General features: G+C 36.9%; 1 protein-coding gene across 1 annotated transcript in view; it reads right to left on the bottom strand.

The window, feature by feature from the left end:
- Nucleotides 1-27,421, bottom strand: part of LOC122802796 (matrix metalloproteinase-20-like) — a 407,448-nt gene that overhangs the window by 291,980 nt on the left and 88,047 nt on the right. Inside the window, exon 2 of the mRNA XM_044072589.1 lies at nucleotides 16,731-16,969. Within this exon, the coding sequence (XP_043928524.1) occupies nucleotides 16,731-16,969 (239 nt within the window). The remainder of the gene's footprint in view (nucleotides 1-16,730; nucleotides 16,970-27,421) is intronic.

The following is a 27,421-nucleotide window of genomic DNA, read 5'->3' as shown; positions in this document are numbered from 1 at the left end:
GAAAACCTGTTTCCTAATGACATTGTCAAACACATAGGTAGGGTGCATACTTCCTCTATTTAAAAGTTGGTTAACATGACATTCCTTCCTGTACAAGCATGTATATATAGTCCCTTTTTCAATATTTACTTGAACATCCAAGAAGTTTATTTTCTCATATTAATCAACAGTTGTAAATCATAAAAAAGTAGTGGCTGCATTCAAGTACATAAGAAATTCTGAGAACACCTCTTCTGCACCAGACCATAAAATAAAAAAGATCATCTACAAATCTACAAAAAAATAAAACAATGTTTTGATATGGGCCACTCAATAAACACTCATGTTCCCAAACGACCATAACAGCTTTGGCGTAGCTATTGGCACAAGATGTGCCCATGGCTATGCCATTACGCTGCCAGTATAGGTCATCACCAAACAGAAAAACATTATTTTCTAAGACAATGCTCAGTAAATTCCTAATTAATATAATTTAATTTTCAGAGAAATCAGAATACATTTCCATAAAGCTAGTTAAACTTTCCAACCCAATCATATTAGGTATAAATGTAAAAAGAGAGACCACATCAAGTGTTGAATGAAAAGTGTAGCGTGGAATAGACCTAATGTAGCTTGTCAAAAATAAATAAAATTACTGAAGATAGCATTCTATTTCAATATTCACAAGTGGTTAAATAATCTTCTCAGAAGTGGATGTCATGTAAATTAGTGATGAATTATCTATTATTGTATGCAGTATAGAACAGAAAAGTGGTGCATCTAATCATATGTGCATTTCTTGTGTGCTAGAACATCAGAATATGAATATTACACAGGAAGAAATGGTTTGCAGGAAGTTTTATAATGCAAATTACTTTGCAATAAATAATGAAATCAAACTCTGGAAATAGAATGGATGCATGACACAACGTATGCATGGCACAACTATCAAGAAAAAAGGGTAATCTTTTATGATTATATATCAGTCACCCAGCTGACAAGTGCATTTCTCTAGATTCATCCTTAAGCAAAAAGATAAATATTCCAGTTTGTTGAACTATAGATGTTTCAAGAACTATGAGCTTTATGAGAAATTATTGGATGTATTACAAAAGAGTTTTCTGTAAGATAAATGTTAGTGACCCTTTTCCCATCATGCACTGTTTGCATTCCTCATTTATCTCTCCCTATCTAATTTCCATCCACTCTCTTAACTGCCTTTCTTTATTATCTTTCTTTTACAGTCTCAAACAGACTGTACAGAGAATCCTTCCCCACTGAAGCTGCTGCTTGGATTCTGCACCCTATACTACCTCCACAACATCACAGTTCCAGGAAGTTAATTGTGCCTACAGTGCATGTTCCATAACAAATATTAATTAATCAATGTCTGTTATATCATAGCTTATGCTAGTGGCATACGCACTAATAGGACTCTTTCATTAGTTTTCCTCCTTCCTTCACCCATAAAATATTGCATTTTTTCCTCCCTCTCCATTTGGCTCAAACTAAAGGAATACCCCCTACTAAAGATAACTAACCCTACTTTCTCTACTTTACAGTGGATTAATGTGGAAGTTTGATAACTAGTTTAAGGGCAATATGAAACTGACCTGGGGCATGCTATATTAGCTGATTGGTTTTCTACTGCAGCACAGCCTGACCTGCCTCTTGGTTCAATCTGCTCCATTTGTCCTTGCTGCACTCATGCTCACTGCTTTCCCTACCCTACCCCTATTCCCACCCACCCCCATTATGCCTAAATTTATACTCACCCATCTGCACACCCACATTAAGCCATACCCAATCTTTCCAAATAAACCAACAGTAATTACTTAATCACTCACTTGCAACCTCAAACTAAATCATTAAGTAGTCCCACCCTTTCGCTATACTCATCTCACCTTCCTGATGCTACATCTCAATACTACCTATACAACACTACACTAAATAATAAATAATGCTACTCCAAATTACAACACTCATTTCCTTCCTTATAACTGCCTACATTTCTACATCATTCCATTATCTCCACATCACAACTATCTACTGTTCCACTGATCCAACTTAGATCCAGCACAAACCTCCACTATGTAACATTATCATATCTCCTGAACTATTTAAGAACTCCATTACAGAACTTTTTTCATTGAAATATTTACACTTAAAAGTCAATCCAAGTCCACCATAAAAATATACTGACTTACTTATCAAACTTTAATATCTATTCCCAGTTATTGCAAATCATATTAAATTATGCAGTGTATACACCTCAACCCAAACCCCCAATTCCAAACACACACGCACCTAACCAACTGACCACTCCAACATTTCAAAACACTAATAATATTCTGACACAGCAACTCTGATCTACTATTATTAAATATGAACTTCAGAAACTTACCAAATGCAATTCATACATTTCACACAACTCTAGCCCACTATTCCCCAAATATAGTGATATTAAGAGAAACGTAGCTAAAACCCTGCACTCAAGATAATGAAATCCTTATCCATGGTTATAATATCCATAGACAAGATAGGACCCATAAATGTGGTGGTGGCATAGCCATATACAAGGATAATCTCAAACTTGAAAGGCTTGACAACAATCCCACTCACCTAGCTAATTTTGAAATATTCATCTCCCGACTTCATATAAACTCTAACAAGCACATCAACATACTATTCATCTACATCCCGCCAGGTAAAAAATCAGCCATCATTGAGGACTTCCTTTGCTGGTGTTCATCAACACTCAGTCAGGAAGCTATAATAATGGGGGACTTCAATATAGACTGGACTACATGCTCCTTTCATAATCCTTCAAAATGTATTAACCCTCATGGTTTTAGTCAACCAATATGAATTCCCACTAGATATGATAAGGATAGTAATAAACAATCAATCCTAGACTAGACCCTAATTAATGCAAACCCACTCTGTTTCTAGTCAGACTGTCTTCCAGACCGCCTAAGTGATTGCCTGCCCACCTATCTACTAAAACACCACACATGCCTTCCAAAAAACACCCTCTATAAACATATTCAGAACAAAAGGAACGTCTCCCCTGACTCCTTCAAAACTCTTTTACACCAATGTGACTGGTTCCCACTAAAACACCTCCAGTTACACATAGCAGTTCAGTATTTCAATGAAAAATTCCTCACTATCATAAACAATCTAGCACCCCTCGGGAAGACACATGTAAAATCCAAACCCATACCATGGTTTACTATTGAAACAAAAACTATCCTGAAACAGAAACAGAGCATAGCATTTATACTAGAAGACCAAAAAAATAAATATCGCTTCATACTTACTGCCAGTTATGAAACCAAGCCAACAAAAATTCAACATGATAAAAAACAATACTATACAACAATTCAAGAAAAGCATCAAAATAATCTCCAGAAATTCTGGGGAGCTACCAACCAATTGCTAAAACCTAGGCAATCCACCACCCCAGCTCCATCCACAACAAACTCCACTAACAGTATAGCCTCACAATTTAGTACACACTTTACCAACTCTATTCTATCCCTTATTAAGAACAACAGCAATACCCTTATAACTATCCCCACAAATCTGGAAACTAATATTAACTCCTTCTCAATAAATCCAATACAAACCTCAGCAATAAAAAATATCTATTTAAAATTAAACCTTCCTCCCACGCAGTGACTAACTGGCTGCAGATGTCATCTCCAACCCAATTACAATCTTAATCAACTGAAGTATAACAGAAAAATACATCCTTAAACTTTGGAAAGTTTTCTACATACTGCCTCTCCACAAAGGCAGCACCTCAAATTAGTTCACTAATTACAGGCCAATCGCTATTCTCTCACCCATATCAAAAATAATTGAAAAATGCGTATATAAACAACTACTTGCCAGTCTCCTAAAAAACAACCTTTTGTCCACATCCCAAGATGTTTTGTGACCAAAGCATAATACAACAGCTCTAGTTAGTTTTATTAACACAATCAACCAGCATAGAAACAATAGCCTACTTGTCTCATCCATCTTTCTTGATATGTCAATGGCCTTTGATACAATTTCACACCAAAACCTTATTAATGAGCTTGCTGCATTAAACCTTATCCAGTCTGCCCTTTCCTGGTTTGCCAGTTATCTATCACAGTCAGTCATGTGACAAAATTAATTTTCAACTCTACTACCTGTCTCTGTGGGCATACCTTAAGGTTAATTTCCTTGGGCCACTCATTTTCTCCATTTTTACAAACAAACTCTGTACAGCCACTCAGCATGCAACCATAATCCAACATGCTGATGATTTCTCCCTCATATGAGCAGCTCCCACTCTTCCTGAACTCCTGCATAAAAAAAAAAAAAAAAAAAAAAACAATCCATCCTAGATATCGAACAATACCTTTCAGACTGTCAACTTATTCTCAACCCCAACAAAACAAAGCTCATGCTCTTTACCTGTAACCAAAAAACAGACCACTATCCCCACTTTACAATCTACTCATCAAGCAATACATTAATAGTCAGTAAATGACACTAAGCTCCTTGGTGTCATTTATTTATTTATTTTTATTTTACATTTGCTATCCGGGAGTGTCTGGCTGAGTTATTGGCCTTTTCAGCAGAGGCCCAGGGAGAAAAGCTCCAAAGATATACAATGCAATAAAAATAGCAATACAGATACATTTCAATAAAATTAGCTATAGAGAATTTTGGTAGTTAAAATACATAAGCTGCATACATGTATATTGTTGACAGAAGTAATAGGAGAATGTTAAAAACGTAGAATAAGTTATATGTTTTGGTTTAAAAAGAGAGTTGAGTAAATATAAGGTTTTGTATGCAGAGTAGCAGAAACTTAAAAGATTACATAAGAATGTCATGATAGACAACGACCTTAAATTTGACAAACACCTATCACTAATAATCAAAAAAGTCTACTTTAAATTAGGCTCACTATATAGAATCAAGCCCTTCCTAACTGACACCACCAGATAAACAATCTCCAGAACACATTTACTCTCCATACTCTTGTATATCTCACCAGTATTTACAAAACTAAGAAAAGCAGACTTAAATAGACTGGAGTCATGCTATAATAAAATAGCCAGATTTGCTGCTAACCATCCATCCAGATCACAGTACACCAGCATAAATGGTTGGAAATTTGTAATCTACTGACCTTAACCAGCTAGGCCTAGCACACCCCATCCTGCACAACCCAGACAACTGTCCCAAAAGTCTCAACTTAAACTGTTCCAATTGTTTGGCTTTCAAAAGCCAAAAACACAGTGTCAATGGTGCCAGATGGTGTCCCAGGCTGTGTCTTGCATGAACTACAGAACAAACTAACCCCCCACCTAAACACGCTGTTCAACCTCAGCCTCTCTACAGGCTATATGCCCATAGAATGGCGTACAGCAACGGTTATTCCTCTCCACAAAGGAGGGGCCACAACTGACCCTGGTAACTATCGTCCCATCAGCCTGACTAGCCTGGTCTTCAAGGCTATGGAGTGCATTATCATGAAACTCATTGACAAATACACTGGCAACCTCCAAACACTTGACCCGACCCAGTTTGGCTTTGTTAAGGGCAGATCATGCCTACTAAACCTAGTTGACTTCTTCGAGACAGTCACCAAGGCCATAGATGAAGGAAAGGTGGTTCACACAGCCTACCTTGACCTCGCCAAGGCTTTTGACACCATTCCCCACTTGGGTATTACAGAAAAACTCACCAGCCTGAACATAAACCCCTACGTCACAAGATGGGTTGTCAACTGGCTTACAGACAGAACTCACACAGTAAGAATAGCGGGCTCCAGGTCCAACTCTAAACCAGTCCCAAGTGGTGTCCCACAAGGCTCGGTCCTGGGACCCCTACTGTTCAGCATATACTTCTCAGAAGTACAGGAAAACACAGGAGGGCTATGGCTAACCAAGTTCACCGATGACTGCAAACTGGGAGCCATAATTGACTCTGGCTGACACGGACATCCTCCAAAAGGGCATTACTGTGATGGACACCTGGTATCAAAGTCATGGCCTCAAGCTAAATGCCAAAAAATGCATAGTCATCCCATTTGGGAAAACCAAAACACACACGAATTACCACATAGGTGGCAGCCCCCTTAATACAGAAGAGGTAATAAGAGATCTGGGGAACCAGGTAGATAGTAATCTCTCCTTTGACAATCATATTGTCAAAGTAGTTAGGAAATCCTTATATGTGGCCCATCTAATTACTAAAGGGTTTGCATCTAGAAATAAAGAGGTTATAGTGCCCCTCTACCCGTCACTCATCAGAACCATCATAGAGTACAATGCCCCATTTGGGATGTACCTCACAAGACACTTCCAACAGCTGGAAAGACCACAAAACTACCTCACCAAGAAGATTACTGGCCTCAAACATATGTCCTATGCAGCCTGACTGAAAAAACTCCGGCTGTACTCAGTGGCATATCGCTTACTCAGAGGTGATCTCTGCCTGACTTACAAAGCCATGTCCAACTCAGAATTGATGGACATGCTCCACTAAAAGAAATCCAAGTCACTGCGAGACATGCACTCTAGTGAGCTAAATCTCACCACAATAATAAATAGAACATGCTGGAGGGATAGATTCCTGTCATAGAGACTCCCCATGCTTTGGAACAAAATTCCAAACTACATTAGGCAGAGCCCCTCACTAACACTCTTCAAGAGAAACCTTGATGAGTGGATGGGTAACAGAAAATAAACCCCTGGGATCACTTCATTGTCTCTGTTTGACAGAGAATCAGTTAATTAATCAATGGGGAGGCAAAAGCTGACACACTCTGGCTAGGCTTATAAATGCCCTCGGGGAGATTGCCTAGTACCTACCTATGAACCTATGAACCTATGAAAACTGCTACTGAAGGTTACTAAACCCAATAATAGCCATGGCGACTCCCTATACTACAAAAAAATATTACAATATTGGAATACTATGCCTCAAAAAAAAAAAGCCCTTAGTGATGAGGTGCGCCACATAGAAGGATTTCCTGACTGTTGTGGCAATGCGGTTATCGAAGGTGAGACCACTGTCCGCCTGTGTCCCTAAGTCTCTTATCACACTTTCGGTGTTTAGTGTACTGCCACCTATATGATAATTCACGGATACATGTTTTTTCCCACAGGTGATAGATATACATTTCTTGGCATTGAGCTTGAGCCCATGGCTCTGGCACCAAGCATCTGTTTCTGTAAGGCCCTTTTGTAGAATATCCACATCATTTGAGGATTCAATAATGGCTCCCAGTTTGCAGTCATCTGCAAACTTTGTTAGCCAGAGTCCCTTAGTGTTGGCCTGTACTTCAGAGAAGTAGATGCCAAACAAGAGTGGTCCCAGGACTGAACCCTGAGGTACTCCACTTGTCACTTGTCTGGAGCTGGATTTGGAGTCAGCTACTTTTACAGTATGGGTTCTGTCAGTAAGCCAGTTAGCAACCCATTGGGTGACGTAGGGATTAACGCCCAGCTTAGTAAGTTTATCTATGATTCCAGATTGGGGGATGGTGTCAAAGGCCTTGACAAGGTCTAGATAGGCTGTGTGGACCACCTTACCCTTTTCCATGGCTCTGGAGACTGATTCGAAGAAGTCAATCAGGTTCAGGAGACAAGATCGGCCCTTCACGAACCCAAACTGGGTGGGGTCCAGTGTTTGAAGGTTGCCAATGTCTTTGTTTATAAGTTCCATGATAATACGCTCCATGGCCTTGCAGATAAGGCTTGTCAGTCTGATGGGACCATAGTTTCCGGGATCCAAGGTGAAGTGGGATAACTGTAGCTCTGCGCCACTCAGTGGGCACGAAACCTGAGGTGAGGCTATGATTAAACATGACACTTAGGTGAGGTGCCAGTTCATATTGTAGTTCATGTAGTACACAGCCTGGGATGTCATCTGGTCCCATGGATGCTGTATTCTTAGCTTTGGAGAGTGCGTTTTCTACCTGTGTGGCTGTTATTACTGGAATTTGGCAATCTTCCGGTATTGAGATGGGCCATTTAGGGGGTGAGAGGTGGGTGAAGTTGGCACTGAATTGATCTGCCAGGATTGGCAATATCCTTGAGATCAGTATATTTAATGCCATTCTGTTTTAACTCAGAGCAGATCTGAGCATTGCCATTTAGATTCTTGACATAGTTATAGAATGCCTTGTGATTGTCTTTGGAATATTTGGCCATTTTATTTTCGTAACTAGCTTTGGAGGATTTTATGAGGGATCTCAGTTTCTTACTGAGGCTGGTAAGGGAGTTTTTTTGCATCCTGGGATTTTCCTCTTTTCTGCAACAGTTTCTTCCTTTTGTTGTAAGGTTTGTTTATGGCAGGGGACCACCAGATTAGCTTCCTTTATTTGGATGAGAGCATCTTGGTTCTATTTGGGATGGCATGATTCATGCATGAGTGGATGTGCTCGTACAGTGCCTTAGTGTAGGATTCAGCAGTTGAACTTTCAGTTCCCATCTGCATGGGTGTCATGAAGTTTGTCACTTCTGACTTGAGTAGCATGAAGTTGGCTTTGGAGAAGTGTTTTATGGAGGTTTCCTTATTGGGGGGTGGGGTGGGATGTGGATGTTAAGGGTGATTAGCTTATGGTCAGACCTGACTAACGAGGGGGTGACCATAGATGTGGAGCATCGATTTCCCATGTTGGTAATGACCAGGTCTAGGATATTGGAGCCCCTGGTGGGAGTATGGATTAGTTGATCCAGGGCATTGGAATTTATGAATTCCAAGAACCGTTGGGCAAAGGTGTTGGTACATGAGTAGTTTTTCCAGTTAATGGCAGGGTAGTTAAAATCACCCAGTATTAGGGTGTTTGCTTCTATCTTAATATTTTCCAGTATGTTTAGAAAGGTGTAGTAAGAATCTTGGGGGTATGGTGGGGGATCTGTAGCAAGCTACAATTTGGATTGCAGTCTTACCTAGTGTTACTTGCACCTGGAGAATTTCAGGCGCATTGTGTTGGGCAACTAGCCTGGTGGTGTGAATATCCTTGGTGAATATTGACACTCCTCCACCTTTAGTGTTTCGGTCCTGGTTTGGTGGCCGAAAAGTGTGGTAAGAGTTGTAGCCTGGTATTGCAGGGGTACTCTCTGGAGCCTTGAACCAGGTCTCAGTTACTGCACAGATATCGATGTTCTCCATTTTTAGGAGTGCCTTGAGAGAGTGCATTTTGAGGTTTAGACTTCTAGCACTGAGTAGCATTACCTTCAGATTTTGCATGCTTTTACATGTACATAAATGACTATATAAATATGCTTGCAAGTCTTTATCACTAATATAATTGCTTAAACTTTGTATTTCTTATAATTGTTTTAAATTTTGTATTTCTGAAATACGTGTGGTGCTTTTCTCCCCAGGCATCTGCTGAAAATGGGCCAATAACCCAGTCAGACTTGCCCGGAAAACAAATGTAAAATAAAATAAAATAAATAAATAACTAGTACTAAATTGATTAATTTATGTATGTCATTTAAAAGATTGGTAGGGTGAGTTGGGAACTCTTAAGAATTAAGGATAGTAGATAATTCCAATCATAAATGTTAAGTCCCTTTTTAAGCATTTTGGAACCTACAGGAAAGATCCATTCATTGTTTGAAATGTATTTATGTATTTGTTATTGTTGTTACTGATCCATGAGAATTGGCTATTGCCTTTGCTATGAGTTTCGTAACTAAACATACAGGTTTGAGGGTGAATACTTATGAGTATAAAATAGATTTCAGATCTTGTCCCATTATTTGTAATCATGGTATTAGGAATTCTTTATGAGTTTTGAGCAGAATTCTGAAGCTGTAACAGATAGGATGATTTTTTTTCTCGATGATGGTAGCGGAAAATTTAGTCCATTGAATATCAGCCTTATTTCAGAGTTATTGATGTTTGGCTCTGTCCCATATATTTGCCGGGAAGCTATTGTATTCTGAAGTTCCAGGTTTGATCATTGGTAGAGTATTATATGATTATCTATTTGACGTGCCCCCTAAGCAAGTGTTTTAGTTGTATATTAATCCATGATTCTGACCTAGTTCTTGATATTTTCCAGCCATACCTTCATATCAGGCTGTTCCTGTTTAATTTATTTTTTCTTTCATAAGGGTCTACCTGTAGATATAGTGTATATTGACTTTGCAAAAACATTTGATACTGTGCCCCCATAAAGTTATTTTGGATATAATGTACGGTCTTAAAAATAAATCTTTATATTATCAGATGGGTTGATAATTGGCCAAGGGGGGGGGGGGATTTGTGGTCAGACTCAAGGACTACTTTTCTGAAACAAGAATCATTTTCAAGGGAGTTCAGTATTATCACTGTGTGCTTTACAGAGCAGGATAAAGTACGGCTAAACAAATTTGCAGATGATATCATTGTGGGTGGGATTATATCTAAACTTCTGGATGAGAAGATGTAGCAGAAATATTTAGACACATTAATTCAATGGTCCAATTGCTTTGACATGCTGTTAAATTTTAGAAGATGCAATATTATAAGCTTAATATAAATTATAACAGTGGTTACTTTGATACCTTATATAATAAAATATTATCTGAGGTAAATAAGGTAAGAACTTGGGTGTAATTGTGGGCTCTTGTTTTAAATTTAGTGACCATTTATCAACTGTCATAAATAGGTCCTATAGTATACTAAGCAATATTAGATGTTGTTTTGTTAGTCAAAAGGCTGTAGTCCTGCCCTCCATTGTATAAGTAAGTAGTGAGACCAGTTATGGAATGCTTTGGGGACATTTGTGTTTATAGTCCCTCCCAAGCCATGAGACTCGAGCAGGTTCAAAAATCATTCACCAGACTGATCACAGGGATAGGTATAACATCTTTATAAGGATAGACTGAAGATTTTTTCATTCTTTTCTGTTGGTTATAGGCTGATTCGTTGTGATCTTATATTAACATATAAGTGTTAAACTTATGAATTATTATCTGCCATGTTGGGAATAAGTTTTTTTGTACCATTCAGCTCATACCATAAATTGTGGTTTCTTCATGGCCTTGCCCAGTTCAAACTCACATTATGTGTGCATGTTTTTCTACTTTAAAGTGGGCTTTGTGCAGAATAATTTGGCCGCGGTGGTGCAGCGGTTAGTGTTGTCACCTCAGAGCAAGAGGTTCTCTGGTTTGATCCTCGGCTGGGGTGCCTTCTGTGTGGAGTCTGCATGTCCTCCCTGTAGTCGCGTGAGTTTCCTCCGGGTGCTCCGGTTTCCTCCCAAAGACATGCTGTAGGTGGATTGGACACTCTAAATTGGCCCTAGGCATGAGTGTGTGTGCATGTGCCTACTGTGGAAGGTTGGGTGCCGGGCTGGCAACTTGACACTGTAAAACTCCACTGCCAATCATGAGCAGACAGGTGATCAGCTGTGGCGACCCCTAACCAGGAACAGCCGAAAGAAGAAGTTAAAAATGTAGCGAGTATTGCAGATTTTAAAAGGGCTATGGATGCATGGCTTGATTCAATTGTTTTTGAACCAGGGTTAATACTTGACAAACTCAAAAACTGCCCAATAGCAGGGAATTTGAGTTTTATCAATGGGTAGTGTAGCAAGGGTTAGGCGAAGAGGACAATCAAGAGTTCCTGCAGTATGGATTGCTTTTCTTTGTACAAGAATACCAATATAGAAAGACACTTCAGCATTCAGTTGAAGGGGGGGTGGTAATATCTTTAAGAAGCTGATTGGTACAAATGTTTTTGCTCTTCAGTCAGAGAGCTGAGTGGGGCATGGGTTTGGCTGCTGCAGGAAACCAAAGCACCAATTAGCTTTGTACAGTTAGCCTAAGGCCCCCCTCCTTTTTTTGTTTGTTTTACTATTCTTTTGAAGAGTTAAGGGGTGAGCAGTACTTTAGGAACCAGCAACAGGTGCCAGATGAGCCAGCTATGGCAATGGTATCAAACATTGAACTTTGATAATATGTGTGCACATATGTGTAGGTGTGTGTGTGTGTGTGTGTGTGTGTGTGTGTGTGTGTGTGTGTGTGTGTGTGTGTGTGTGTGTGTGTGTGTGTGTGTGTGTGTGTGTGTGTGTGCATGTGTGAGTGTTTTGTGCTGATTTTAATGTTACATACCAGCTTTTTTCAATACCTCTATTAAATTTGCCCTTAAGAGACAGGCACACATACTTTAATAGAAAAGAAAAGGAATGATATCAACATGCCATATTCATACATCCTACATTACATACATGTTTTCTTTCTTTTTAACAATTATTCACTCTAACATTACATAAACTGTCAGTTCCTGTCTTCCCTTAAATATCACTCCTCATTCTGAACAATATTTTGCATGCATTGTTACAACAATTTCCATTTATTTCTATGTAATTTGCTTCTTCCCTTTTCTAAAGATCCCATCACTGATTATTTTAGCTCCTTTAAAGTATTCAGTACTTCAGATGGTTTTGCTTTGATTTCTATTTTTTAATAATTGCTTTTTTTGGCAGTCAGTAACATTAAACTTAACAAAAGACCTTACTACGCATAGGCAGTTGAGATCAACTGTCCCAGCTCAAAAAAATCATTTACTTTGTTATAGCCATTTCCTCCCCTAACATTTTTAATATTGTACTCCGATGGGAAGTTTTAAAATCTCACAAAAACCTCGAAAAAGTTTTAAAATCTGCCAACTCATTTCTCTCCCACAAAGCATGTCCCCAATTTTCCTGTCAGTTCCATCACACCTCCAGCATTTGCTATCTGAGGAAAATATTGCTTAGGGTATAGAAATATCTGTGCAAACATTTCTAAGCAAAAATCCTAAACATTCTGTACCATGTTGCATACTAGCTCCACAGATGTTCCCCATTGTTATTTTGTAAACTGCCTTTTCAGTCTCTCTTTCCAAACTTTTCTAACTTCCTCTGACCAATTCTTATTGTTATCAGCATGTGCCTTACTAATTATCTATCTTTTTAACAGTAGCTTCTTTTCTAGATTTGACTAAAAAACCCTACTAGAGCTGTCTTTTACTTAGCACTCCCCTATCGGTTTCTCTTTGCCTTTACACTGATATCAAACTCTAATAGGGAAGGCAGTCTCTAACCTCCAATCCAAAGTTCTGTATGGCCTCATCTCACTGTACTACGTTTACCCCCACTACTTAGTTTTTTCCCCAATATATTGGTTCCTTTGCCAGTTTTCTACAGTAAATTAAGGCACCCTCTTTCCCAGTTTCTATACCCTAGTTACATAATCTCTATTGACAAAATCTGCTCTCTCCAGTCATGTGTTGGCTTAGTTCATAGAACACTTTCTGCAACTTTATGAATATAATATTCTGTATTATTGTTTTTATTCTCCTTACGGGTCTGAATCCCAAATCCTACTCTCTCCTTATTTCTCAAATTCCCTCCCCTTTTATCATCATCCATTTCCACTTTTATTTATAATCTTTTGCTTGCATTATGTATTTCAGCTTTATATGTGTAGCTCTGAGGAATTTATTCAAATCAAGTAATCCTAACCTGCCTTGTTCTATGGGAAGGATGAACTTATCCCACTTAATGCTTTTTCTCATCCACTCATAAATAAGTTCCTTCATATCTTTATTATTGTCCACAACTTCTCTCTAGTTGATAAAAATATGTCTGACATGCATATAAAACTAAAGGGACTAAAAACAGTTTCACTTCTTGTATCTTTGTATCCATATCCATAATCAAGAGCTTCCAGTTTCTCTCATCATTTGCTTACTCTCTTCCCACATTTCCTTAGCTGCCATAACATAATCCTTTTTAATTCCCCCACCTAGATACTTTTTCATGTGTGGGTACATTATTTACAGCTGTAGCCTTTGTTTTATCTTCATTAATTTTATATCCTTAAAACACTTGACTGTTTTCAAAATATCCCAAAGGAATGAAATATGCTTTTCAGGATTTATCAAGTACAAAATAATATAATCTGCAAATAAACCTAACTTTTTAATTATCATACCAGTTATATTTTCTTTGCCAGTGGCTCTAAATATAGAACAAATACCAAAGTGGAAAGAGAACATCCCTGCCTGGTTTCCCTGTTGAAACACAGCTTATTGGAGAGGAATCCTCCCAACTTAATTCTTGCCTCTGACTATTCATAGGTCCTCTGAATTCACCCTATTATCTATCAGGGAATGCAAATGTCCCCATTTCCCAATCCATATCAATATTGGATATATTAGCCTATTTACTAAGCTATAAAATCCCATCGGACTCTATCAAATACATTCTCTGCATTAAGACACAACAGCAATAGTATTATTTTCTTACAATTTGTTTCCCTCTGGATCAGCATCATTCTATTAATGTTGTCAAATTATTGTTTCCTCTCCACAAAAACACACAGAAGTTTTATCCCCAACAGCTTGACTAGTGGCCAGAGTTCTTCTGGAAGGTCTAGGACCAGAAGTACCAGCCAGGGAAAATGCGAGGGGAGCTATCAGTGAGGGAAAATGAGAGGAAGCTATCAATGAGAGAAAATGTGAGGGGAGCTGGCAGTGAGGGAAAATGAGAGGGAAGCTATCGATGAGAGAAAATGGGAGGGGAGCTGTCAATGAGAGAAAATGGGAGGGGAGCTGTCAATGGGGAAAATGAGAGGGGAGCTGTCAATGGGGGGAAATGGGAGGGGAGCTGTCAATGGGGGGAAATGGGAGGGGAGCTGTCAGTGAGAGAAAATATGAAGGAAGCTATCAATGAGAGAAAATTGGAGGGGAAGCTGTCAATGGGGAAAAATGAGAGGGGAGCTGTCAATGGGGAAATGGGGGGAAATGGGAGGGGAGCTGTCAATGGAGGGAAATGGGAGGGGAAGCTGTTAGTGAGAGAAAATGGGAGGAGAGCTGTCAGTGAGAGAAATTGGAGGGGAGCTGTCAGTGAGAGAAATTGGGGGGAAGCTATCAGTGAGAGAAATGGGAGGGTAGCTTCCATGAGGGAAAATTGGAGGGAAGCTGTCAATGAGAGAAAATGGGAGGGAAGCTATCAGTGATGGCTTAAACTACACAAAACATGCACATGGATTTAGCTGAGCAATAAACTGCATGTTGTTTAGACAGGCATTAAAGCCATTGCTTTAGTAGAAGAAGTGAAAGACACTGCAGCCTAAACTCATAGCAAATTGGGCTGATAAGTAGGTATCTATAATAAAATTTTCTCTTACCAACATCAAAGAAAGGCTTGATTTGTTACAAAAAAATTACAGTTATGAGTCTGGATTAAGGCTTAGCAAGAAAGTTTAGAAAAATTCAGGACCAATACAAATATGTTAGCAGTTCACGTGAGAGAACACACTTGATAAAATGACATCAAAACAAATGACGTCATATGAACTGAATCAACACACCTAAGTATTGAAACATTTGAATGCAAAGGGGGAATCCCTGCACTCTTGATTTAGGGCTCTCACTGGTGAAACCTCCTGCTTAGTTATTCTCACTCTAAGGCTATATGTAAGCACTTTTGTGAACAATATCTGCATTGCGTCTTTCTGTGTGATGGAGTTGTCTTTGAGTGAGCATGCATTTAAAGAAAGGTGTGTGTAGATATCTGCCCACAAACAATATTGCAGGGGCATTCCTTTTTCCTTAAACAGTTACATTGGAAGCATTGCACCTGACACTGAATGCATATACTCATGTCTCATTTCATTACTACTTTGGCAGGGGAGGAGGCTTAGCTTGATTAACTTTAGGCAACCTGTATTTTGCTGAAGTATGTAGCAGCCATCCAAAGATTTATCTCTCTCTCTCTCTCTCTCTATATATATATATATATATATATATATGTGTGTGTGTGTGTGTGTGTGTGTGTGTGTGTGTGTGTGTGTGTGTGTGTGTGTGTGTGTGTGTGTGTAGATATATATATATATATATATATATATATATATATATATGTATATAGATATATATGATTTTCTTAGTTAAGGTCAAATCACAAAAAAAGAGAGCAGCAAAAAAGTTACCCTAAAAGCCCAAATACATATATGATCAACTGCACTACAACACAAACTGCAAAACACTGTAAATGTAAAAAAGCTACACATAAAATAACAAGAAAATGTTTGTTTTTTTTTTTGCAAGGGCAAGCCATTCACACTCCCAATACTTACATTTACTAACTCCCCAGTCACAACAACTCAAAGAAGTGAGAAATTTCCCCACATAAAGTAATGAGTGCTACTGCACAATAGTTAATTAAGATTGAACACTAGAAGTTACAGCACTTGTCTTTTCAAGCAAGTGACAGTGAGCAAGTGTGTCTTGAGCTAGTAGGACATAAAATACTTGTAACAGACCCAGAAAACAGAGGCTAAAATGTATTGGGAAAACTTGCAAACTACTATGTATATTCCACAACAGGAAAGAGAGCATGAAAGTGATGGTAGGACATTCCACTAACAGTCACTTAGCTAACATGTGCATTTCATCAAGGCATTTACTGATCAAATGGTTGTAAGTGGGAGAGCAGACCCCATTCTTTGAATACACCAGTGTCAAAGCGGCTGTATAGAGACTAACTAGAGAGAAATAATTTTCATATTCTGCTTTAAAACTCTACATTTTCATTTGAATGTGGAACCTGATTAACAGGACATCTAATTAATACCCTTGTGAAAATAGATGTTTGCACTTGGCATTTGACCACTAAGATGCAGCACTTGTTTTTCCTTCACAGTCTGCTTTTATATAAAGATAAATGTTACACCTATTCAATGTATCAAATTAGATAGCTTCTGCCTCCATACCTGTATGTTACTGCAGACTGCTCCCATTTTGGTTTTCCTGGAAAATGACGATAACGTGCCACATCAGGTACTCCACATCTTGGTTGTTTCATTGCCTGTATTGTTGCAGAATCAAGTTTTCCACTGGCTTGTAGACCAAGGAATGCTTGCATTTTTCTTAGCTTTGTAGACATGGAGTCAGTACTTGTCAACATACCAATTGGCTGTGTGTGATCTTCATAATATTTATCTAGGTATTCCTACACAAAAAGAAAAATTAAGAAAAATTTACATTTATAACTTTAAACATGTAATAATTGCACCATCTTTTATAGCCCAGGGTGTCGGAAACATCCTATGATGTTCACATATTTTCATAACACCAAACAGAAAAGACAGGTAAGCTGCTTCCTGCAAAATTATAAGTCAACAAGTTAAGTGCTAAACATTTGTGAAAAAGTACCGAATATTGCTAAAAGCAAACTCCAGTCTCCAGTGCTTTCTGTTTTAAAGTTATGATTTCGCTGTTGCCAGCACTGAAGATCTTGTTGTAGTTCAAAGTCTTTCTAGTGATCACTCAGAAAGGATGTTACTTTTGTAGATGAGTGAGAGGTAATTAATGTTAAAAAAAAAAAAACAATAAAATAAGACTGTGAAAAGAAGCTAAAGAGTATAATGCTAACCAAAGAAATGTGAAATAAAAGAATATACGGTAATATCAAATTATTGTGAAGTATTTTTAACAAGTCAGTCAAGTATATAATGCATAAGATTGCATTCAAATTTTGAGAGTTTGAGAGTTACGGCCACACATGTCTTATGCTAAATAGCCTAACTCCACAGTTTACATATATTTGTAACAAAAGCTATATTATACTACAAAATTTGAGGGTCTAGTACCTAGAGAGTAGTGGGGGTGGAGCGTCCAATAGTGGGATATACTCCACTTTGTTACATGTTAATTGTTAAAGTCTTTGATGTTTATTTATTTTGATATTTTCATCTCTTATTTCCCATCAAATCTACATTGCAATATATTCTTTTATTTCAAATTTCTTTGTTGACAGCATTCAACATTTGGATTCATGTTTATGGTATTCTTTGCACTGGTATTCTGCCTTACATTCGGTATCCCATGTTAACACTGTCATAATGCTGCCTGGGAAATCAGCAGTTACATGTGTTCCAAAGAGTTACACTGGACCACTTGCAGTAAATTAACAAGTAGCCTATTAATACAAATTAGTAAGGAGTTACAATCCTAAATCTGTAAAAAGATACATTTTGTTGCACTGATGATAGCTAATTAAAAGGTCTTTCAACAAACCAGCATTCTTAAATAATTTCCCCAAACATCAAACTCCCTCAAATTTCTGCTTTTTAAAAAATGATGAAAAATACAAAAACACTGCTCAAGTCCAAAGGTCGTATTACCAAAAAGCAAAAATATCAAGTGAAGACCACTGGAAAACGACCACCACGAACCAGGAATCAATCAGAAAGGAACTTTATTTGAAACAACATAAGCGCTTTCGCGTATCACATACGGTTCTTCAGATTTAATAAATTACAGGTTCAAAACCCTTCTTTATATAGCATTTCATTAAAATTAATTGAATACGTAATTGAATGATTGATCAATTAAAATCTATCTAAAAATCTGTCTAAAAACAAAGCGAGAGTCACCAGTCTCTCAGTAATCCAGCCGTTCTTTTAAATTTAATTTTAATGAAATGCTATATAAAGAAGGGTTTTGAACCTGTAATTTATTAAATCTGAAGAAGCGTATGTGATACGCGAAAGCGCTTATGTTGTTTCAAATAAAGTTCCTTTCTGATTAATTCCTGGTTCTTGGTGGTCGTTTTCCAGTTGTCTTCACTTTTTTAAAAAATGTCAAAAAGTGAGAGATTAATGTCACTTGCATGGAGTTTGTTTAAAAGCTGAAGCTGTATCTTATTAAATTGTTTTTAATTTATTTTAAAATTTTATTTTCTTTTCCTTTTGAGTGAGAGTGTGTGTTGTGTACAGGCAAGGATGAGCTGAATGTGTTAGCTCCTGTTAAAGCAACTGTGCAGATGAATAGATCCTTTTATGCACTTCTGTCTGTTGGGGAACCTAAAGAGTTTAAAATACAGATAGAAGTAAGCAGCCCTATGTCTAGGTATTGAGATAAGATGGAGAGACAGTAGTACTTTTTAACATTGTGCATTTTGATTAATTCTGCATAACAGATTGAGGTTTCTCCTCCGAGTCAGTATATGTAATATTTCATACCTTTCATAATTATAGCAAATTATTGCAGTAATAACTTCTTTTAAAAAAGCAAAACTCTACCAGTTTTTTTTAAAAAAAAAGCCAAAATATGTAAAATACGCATGAAAAGGAAATGATTTGTGAGGAAAAGGTAGCCTGTAAGAAGTGCATTTATTCAATTAAATGACATGAAGTTAATAAAATGCAGATGGAATTTTGAGATTGTTGTTTATAAACAGAAATTCCTTCATCAATTAAACTTAAAAGGCAATAGAAGGGCCAGTAGATAATAATAAACAAAGTAAATGGTTTAACAGTGAGGAAGACGATGATGAGTTGGTTTCCGTGGAGAACATAAGTAGTAATTACCAGACACGAAGGAGTAAAGATTAAGAAAAAAAAGTGAAAAAAGGCAGAGGGGTTCACACTGACCCATTACAGATGAATCCTACAAGGTTCAAATTCATGAAGGAAAGCAATATTGACATCCAGACTAGTTGAGAGAAAGATGGAAGGGGATCTAACAGTCAATACGTAAAAGAAATCTGATTTACTGATTTAGAAGAGAGGCCAGTAGTTGAAGCTTAACTAGGAATTTTAAATTATAATGCTGATGAACAGACCAGCACTGCTTTCAAATATTTTGGGGCAGCTTTTAATTACTGGAAAATGCTATGCTGTGGGGTATAAAAAATATCTTCCAAAACTTGATAATAAAAGGGTTGTGGTAACAGTTTTATTCAGTGCTAAAATGAAGGATATTGAGAGGGGGATACTTCAACAAATTAAGAAGGACTACATTTAGAGGGGGTAATAGTTTCAGCAGGAAATAATGAAATGTATAGGACTGATATGGAAGGTATTTTGAAGGAGGTTAAAATGATTTTTGTGTATAGCTCCACCTGTAAATTAAAAGTTATTTTACAGACATTTTTCCAGATTAAAATTATGAAAAAATACTAAAATCACTCACATTCCAGTAATAGTTCAAATAGATGAATGGTGATAGAATCTGAAGAGCTTCTGTATAGAGCCGAGGGCATATTTTGCCACTGATGGGTATGAAACAAGTCACCAAGCTAATACAATCTTAAGCCATAATATGGGTAAGGTAATCAAATATTATTTTAGAAGTGGAGCTAATAAAGTTTCAATAAAGAGTAGTGAGAAAAGGTGTATTTTAGTATTAGCAGTGGTAAATGCTAGGAGCTTATGGAAGAAAATGGATGAGTTTAGGTTAATACGTTTGGAAGATGATATGCATGCAGCTTTAGTAACAAAAACTTGATTTAGTCACACTAATGCTCCCTTATGTGTATTCAGTATAAAGCTTTTCACAGCAATAGAAGAGCCACTAAAGGTGGTAGAGTTTTGCTTTTTGAAAGAAGATATTACTCCAATAATTTGCTATAATTATGAAAGGTATGAAATGTTACATGTACTGACTCATAGAAGAAACATCAATTATCAAAGTGTAGGCTTTCATAGATATCTATCAATGACTGAAATGAGACAATAATATAGGCGGAGGACTTAAGTAAGAGTATTCTTAATAAAAAAATATTATAGGTGGTGATTTAAATCTCACTATTTTTTTTAACTAATACGACAGGGGTTAATACTATCAATAATATACTACTTACAGTTTTTTCATCTGTTTTCTGTATCTCAACATGTTAACATCCAACTAGAGAGAAAAATATTTTAAATGATATTTTGACATCACTTGAATTGATTTAAGAAACAAATAACTATAGTGTAATTCTGATCACATGGTAATTACATATAATGTGGAGTGTAATTTAAATAAGAGAATCCCTGAGTGAGTTAAGGAAAATGATTTTTAGTTTGGAGATTATGTATCAATTATTAATTACACCAAAGACTGGAAATGAGATGAGGAATTTAATTGGAAATTGGCAAACGATATAGAAAATATTTGTTATAAGAAAATATATTTGTTAATCCATAAGTACATCATCTTTAAATAGAAGATTATTGGATGTAAGAAATGTGGCCTCCATGGATGAGTAGGGAAATAAATAATAGCATTTAATAGTATTAAGGAAAGAAAAGGGAGATAGAGAATTAAAAAAAAATATTCCATTGCATATGAATGTTGATATTTATGAGTACTATGCTAAAAAGTCAAGCAATAAGAAAGGCAAAAATAAATTATGACAAAACTGTATACTAGCTTGAGGGACAGAAAGAATTCATTATTTAGTTATATACAATGTTGTAGTAAAGAGGAGAGAACTGCTGTTAATATAGTAGATGTTGAGACATTAGGATCTGTACCAGAAAAGGCTGTTGCTATGTTTTTCAATTTGCATGAAAAGATTGAAGATTCTAATGACTAGAATGGGAGAGCAATTATTTTTATTACCCTGGGTAGTCAATGTCCTTTATATTAAAAAAAATATGATTAAGAAATCTTTGAAGTACATTAAAAAGGACATATCCCATAGATCTGATAGTTTAAATGGGAACTTCATATATAATATTAATGATAGTTTATTGAACCATGCTACAGATTTGTTTCAACTATTACTAGAGGTTGGGGGAGTTTCAGTTCAGTAAACAATGCAGTGATTATTCCTATTCATAAAGCAGGGTCACTAGAGATATGTAGAATGGCAGACCTATTAGTCTGACTAACTTATTAGGAAAATGTTTTGAAAGAGTATTGCTAAATGTACTTACAGTCTAGGAGGATAACAGATATGGGAATATACTGCAACACTGTTTCTCAAAGAGAAGCTCTACAATAACAAGTCTTAATAATTTCTATTCTGATTGTGGTATGTACATTTGACAGTGAGAACCCTGTAGATATTGTATAGTTAAACCCAGCAAAAGCATTTGACTGTGTAGCACATACTTTAATTTTTACAGCATTAAAGGGCCATGGTTATGATACATGTGTAGTTTGATGGGTCAATAACTAGGTGACTGAAAGGTTTGCTAGTTTCTGTGTACAAAGAACTAAGTGAAATGAATTTGAAATCAAAAGAGGAATGCCACAGGACTCAGTGTTGGGACCCATCTTGTTTCATGTATTTATGTCAACATTCCCTTTGTTTGGTAACTGTCAGACATACAAATTTGTAGATAATGCTAAAATTGTAAGACTTTTAGCTTTACTTGATGATCAGAAAATCATACATTATATGGACAAATGATATTACAGGACATCACATAATGGGTAGAACTTAATTATAACAAATCAAAGTTCTGCATTTAGGAAAGGAAAAAATCATATCTCTAAACCTTAGATTATCACTACATTGGTAACTCCAATAAATTTGAAGACTTAGGAATCAAGGTAAACAGTAGGATGAGTTTTGGAGGATATGTAAGTACAGTTACCAAAAATGTTATTTATAAATGGACATTTTAGGAGCAGTTTCATATGAAGAATTTAGTGTGCTAGAATCTCTTTACAAATCCTTAATAAGATCGTTTATGGAATATAGGATTTTTTTTTGTTTGTATTCACATACTCATATCAAAAATTCAGAAATAAATCAATAGTTTATCAGGAACAAAGGGGAGTTGGCAAATAAGGTTTATTAAGTGAGACTGAGGTCATTAAATCTATTCTCAGTTTGTTACAGGATTATAAGAGGGGACATGGTATATGGATTTAAATGTCTTAAGAAACGCAAATTGGAAATAACTCTGGGTATGGCAGTCTTTAACCTTTAGACCTCTACTAGCAACAATTCATTATTTACTTTGGAAAATATGAAAAGTAAATTAGGTTGACAGTTTTTTACTACAGAGTGGGACAGAAATGGAATTCTTTAACTGAGGAGATGACACAGATTGAAAATCTAATGGTTTGGTGACAGAGTTTTTTGATATTTTATTCTTCGAGTATTGTTTGTAGTGGTCTCATATGAGGTCTAATAGCCTACTAAAATATTGGAAGCATTGTCAGAAGACTTGTATTTTTCCGGAAAAATGCACATTTTTACAACTTTATTGTAAGACTGCTGCATTTCAAAGTAATTTGCATTTATTAACTATAATTTAGTATGCTTTAACAAAGCATTAAAACATTCCCTTGTTCAGTAGTATGAAAACTGACTAAATAATTTTTCATTTGTCAAATTTTTTACTCATGTGTAATAGTACATTACTGAGTTCTAAAAGGCTGAAAAACCTGATGAATTCAGGGACTGGAAGAAGTGTTTCACAAGGAATCTACAATTTTCTCAACAAATATACATTAACAGAATGGTACAATGGTCATGCAACATACATTTGAAATTGCTCAAATGAAATTATGTACTTAATTAATAACGTCATTCAAAAGAGAATAGTTATTGCAACTACTAAACTTCTATTTACCAATAATTGTATAAATTCATCAGTCTGTCCACTCAGTTACAGCTGAAAATGAGCAAAACTGTAGTTCACAAACAGTAGTTAAGCATAAGCTTATAACATATTATAATACGACAAATTATGTATCTCCACATTAACTTTGTACATAGAACTTTACATCACTGCTGTTTCACAATTATTGCTTCTTTGGTTTATTTCATAGCCGGATTCCCCTTGGATGGAGTTTGTCTGGCATCACTGTTTCTTTATGGGCTTTTGATGGGGTCACTTGTTTCTTTTGTCACATCTCAAAGGCATACTGATATGTAAACTAATGACATTTTAAAATGCCTGTCAGTAATTATGTGTGTGTGTGTGTGTGTGTGTGTGTGTGTGTGTGTGTGTGTGTGTGTGTGTGTGTGTGTGTGTGAGTGTGTGTGTGACTGAGTCTGTGTGTGTTTTTGAGTAAGCACAAGCATGCATTTGTGTTTGTGTTTATGTGAACATTTGTGTGTGTGTTTTTGTGTGACTGAGTGTATATGTGTTTGAGTGAGCATGAGTATATATTTGTGTGTGTGTGTGTTTGTGTGTGTGTGTGTGTGTGTGTGTGTGTGTGTGTGTGTGTGTGTGTGTGTGTGTGTGTGTGTGTGTGTGTGTGTGTGTGCATGCACTTGTGTGTGCATGCATATAAGCTTCTCTGCTTCTCTTTGAGTGCAGTATGCCTGATAAACCAACTCTGTGAAGACATAAAGATGTTTCACTCCCTGCTCACTGTTTTTCATAGAAAATTAGTGCTAGTAATGGTTTCCTTTTTATGGAAATTTTTGTGTTTGTCATGCCTGTGTAACTGTACAGTTGGTGTATATATATATATATATATATATATATATATATATATATATATATATATATATATATATATATATATATATATACACACACACATATATACTTAAGGTTGGGGGATACAGAAGGACTTGCATTCCTATATGAGTAAGGGGTTGGTATAGGGAGTGAATGCCTATAGTTAATTATTTCTTTGGGTTGATTTCTTGATTAGTTGTTTTTGTCAAGTCAGTTCCCTGCTGACTTGTAACTTGATGAGTCATAGTAGAAATGCATGCATGTGTGTGTGTGTGTGTGTGTGTGTGTGTGTGTGTGTGTGTGTGTGTGTGTGCGCGTGCATTTGTGAGCATGTCATGCAATGAACTGGTGTTCTGTCCAAGACCGGTTGTCTGCCTTATGTTTTTTAAATGCTAGATAGACTCTGGCTCCCATGAACACATTGAATAGGTTAAAGCCATACTGGAACATGAATGAATGCATGTGCATGTGTGTGTGTTTGTGTGTGTGTGTGTGTGTGTGTGTGTGTGTGTGTGTGTGTGTGTGTGTGTGTGTGTGTGAGTGTGTGTGTGTGTGTGTGTGTGTTTGTGTGTGTGTGCAAATGTGCATAAGTATGTACTTATATGGGTTGTACATGTGTGTGCATGTTTGTTTTTGTCTTTGTGTATGTGAGTGCATGTGTGTGCACTGAAGCAGACTACTATTACTGTAAGAATTAGTTCACTTCTTTTTTTTCATTTTAAGCTTAAACTTTTGTAGTCTATCTCTCACACACTGGTATATTTTTCAGTCTTTAGGTCCATGGTATCAATACCTACATATTAACATGGGTTGGTGAGTAGTAGTCTGATTTTTCACAAAGAGTGATTATGCAGTGTTGTTAATCTAAGTGGGCAATGGTTATATCAGGTGTCCTACAGAGGTCTGTTTTTTTAAACCTTTCATTCCTTATAAAGTTTCCACTACTGTGCTTTCCACAGATGTGAACTGGATCACTAAATATACAGATGATATAAAAACTGTTATGCCTGTAATAAGTAATTATGATCTTATGCAAATAAATAAGTGCTTAAACACCCTGAACATGTTGATAAATTTTACAGGTCTTACAGTTACTACAAACAAATTTAAAGTAATATGTACTAGTAAACCAAAACTGGATTTGCACATTTTGCTCTCCATAGATGCTTATCTGATGGTTCCTCTACCTACACCCAGTTAGTGAGTTTGTATCTTGTGGTGGGAGCTGGGCACGCCCAGGCTAGGCAAGAAACCAGTAAACTATATATCCATGCCCAGGTAGTCCTATCTACCCATCTGATCTCCAACAGCATCACTTAGGTGGTAGGGGGAAGCCTAGAGTGATAGTCCTGCCAAGCAGCTCCATGGGCAGTACTGCATGTTGCCTACTGCAGGGAGAATGCCTCCTCATGCTGAATCACCTGGCTTCATACATGTGCACCATAGCAGCTCATAGTCTCTAAGCTCCCATTGCTCCTGCTAGGTGTCACCCAAGTGGCAAGACAAACTCATCTCAATCCCAGTAGGGTGAATGATCTAGCTGCAACCACTCACTCCCATCCTCCTCTGCCAGCTTCAACAGACACCCAATATGCCAGATGAGCTTGGGTTGCATGGGTTTTATTCAGGGTTTTACTGCAGCTAGTTTTATAATGATTGTTTTTGCAGATACATTTAAACTGACATCCGTCTTCTGGAGAGTGTTCAATTTCCCAAATATATAGTGGCACAACAGGTAGATTTGCTGCCACTCAGCAAGAGGACATCCAGTTTGGATTTTGGCTGAGTTTAGAGTTTGCATATTTCCCTGTATTCACATGAACCCCAATAAGTATGAAAAACAACAGAAGAAATATAAATCAAACACAAGGCACTGAACTGCGGACTACCAAGGTAATATACATAAACTGTTGTAGTGCTTTCATTCTTAACCATTGAAGCTCAACTAAACAGTGTTTGTTTATATTACCTTGGCAGTCCTCGGTTCAGTGCCTTGTATTTGACCTGTATTCAAATGAAATCTGGACAAAGCCAATAATGAGGGGACAAAGGCACAAAATCAGGGAGACAGATTTTAAATATTGCTCATGTAAATTAAAAAAGTTGCTAGAATAACAGAGTTTGCATTAGCATGGATTTTCTGAAGGATATGAAATCTAAAACTGAAATGTATACCATTATTTACTGAGTTTACTCCTCAATGATCTGTCAGAAAGCCACAAATTTTAAAAGAAACAGCCCAAAAATATGAAGCAAAAATCTGGAGCTTCTCTGAAAATATGCACATTGAGATGTATTCAGGCTTGCAGAGAACTTCAGCTTGTGCACTATCAGGCATAATATGATAACTCTAAAGCCATTACATCTTGGGACAATGACAAAACTCCAGCCACATAGACTTTCTGCTATAAATATGCCTTTCAGCTAAATGCTAAGTGAGCATTCGGCATTCTAACTGCTGCCAAGTTACTGTATTAAACATGAGATGCTAAGGCAATGTAAATACTGAATGTTTTCCTGTTTATTCATTTATGAAATTTATAATACTTATTCATGTAGACTAAATATGAGACTGTGTGGTAGCTTTAGGGCAACATGAATAAAGAAAGAGAAGCCATTCTAGACTTCTGTCTGGCAAATGGCTTTATGGTGGCCAACACATGGTTCAGCAAGATAGACAGTCACAATATCACATATGACAGTGGCCAATATCCAGTTCAGGAAGACTCCCTCCTACTAAGGACAAGGCACCGGGGAAGAATCAGAGATTGCAAAGTCATCTCCAGTGAAGCAGTTGGCCCACAGCATAAACCACAGTTTGCCACAGTCAGATACAAGCAGTTGTCAGAAAAGGCTTTAACATCAACAGAGACTCAACTGAAGACCTGGACAATGGAAAGAAAGCTTAAGGGTTCAAGGAAATGCCCATGGCTATCACAACTCAGGCAGAAGAGGAAATACCTGGAGTCGAAGGAGAATGGCAGTGCCTGAAAAGAACATGTATGAGGACTGTAGAACAGATATGCAGCTGAGCCAGATATGGAAATAAGGTACATATATATGTATATATATATATATATCCCATATATATATATATATATATATATATGTGTGTGTGTGTGTGTGTGTGTGTGTGTGTGTGTGTGTGTGTGTGTGTGTGTGTGTGTGTGTTTGTCTGTGTGTGTAACGAAAACTGGTGGTGGAATGCAGAAGTCCAGGAAGCAATCAAAAAAAAGAAATACAGAAAAAAATGGGAGACA

The sequence above is a fragment of the Protopterus annectens genome, chromosome 5.part0 (assembly GCF_019279795.1).
Source record: "Protopterus annectens isolate FY-2018-M chromosome 5.part0, PAN1.0, whole genome shotgun sequence".
Classification (NCBI taxonomy): domain Eukaryota; kingdom Metazoa; phylum Chordata; order Ceratodontiformes; family Protopteridae; genus Protopterus; species Protopterus annectens.
Note: the sequence above shows the minus strand (reverse complement) of the source record. Positions and strands in the feature narration are given on the sequence as shown.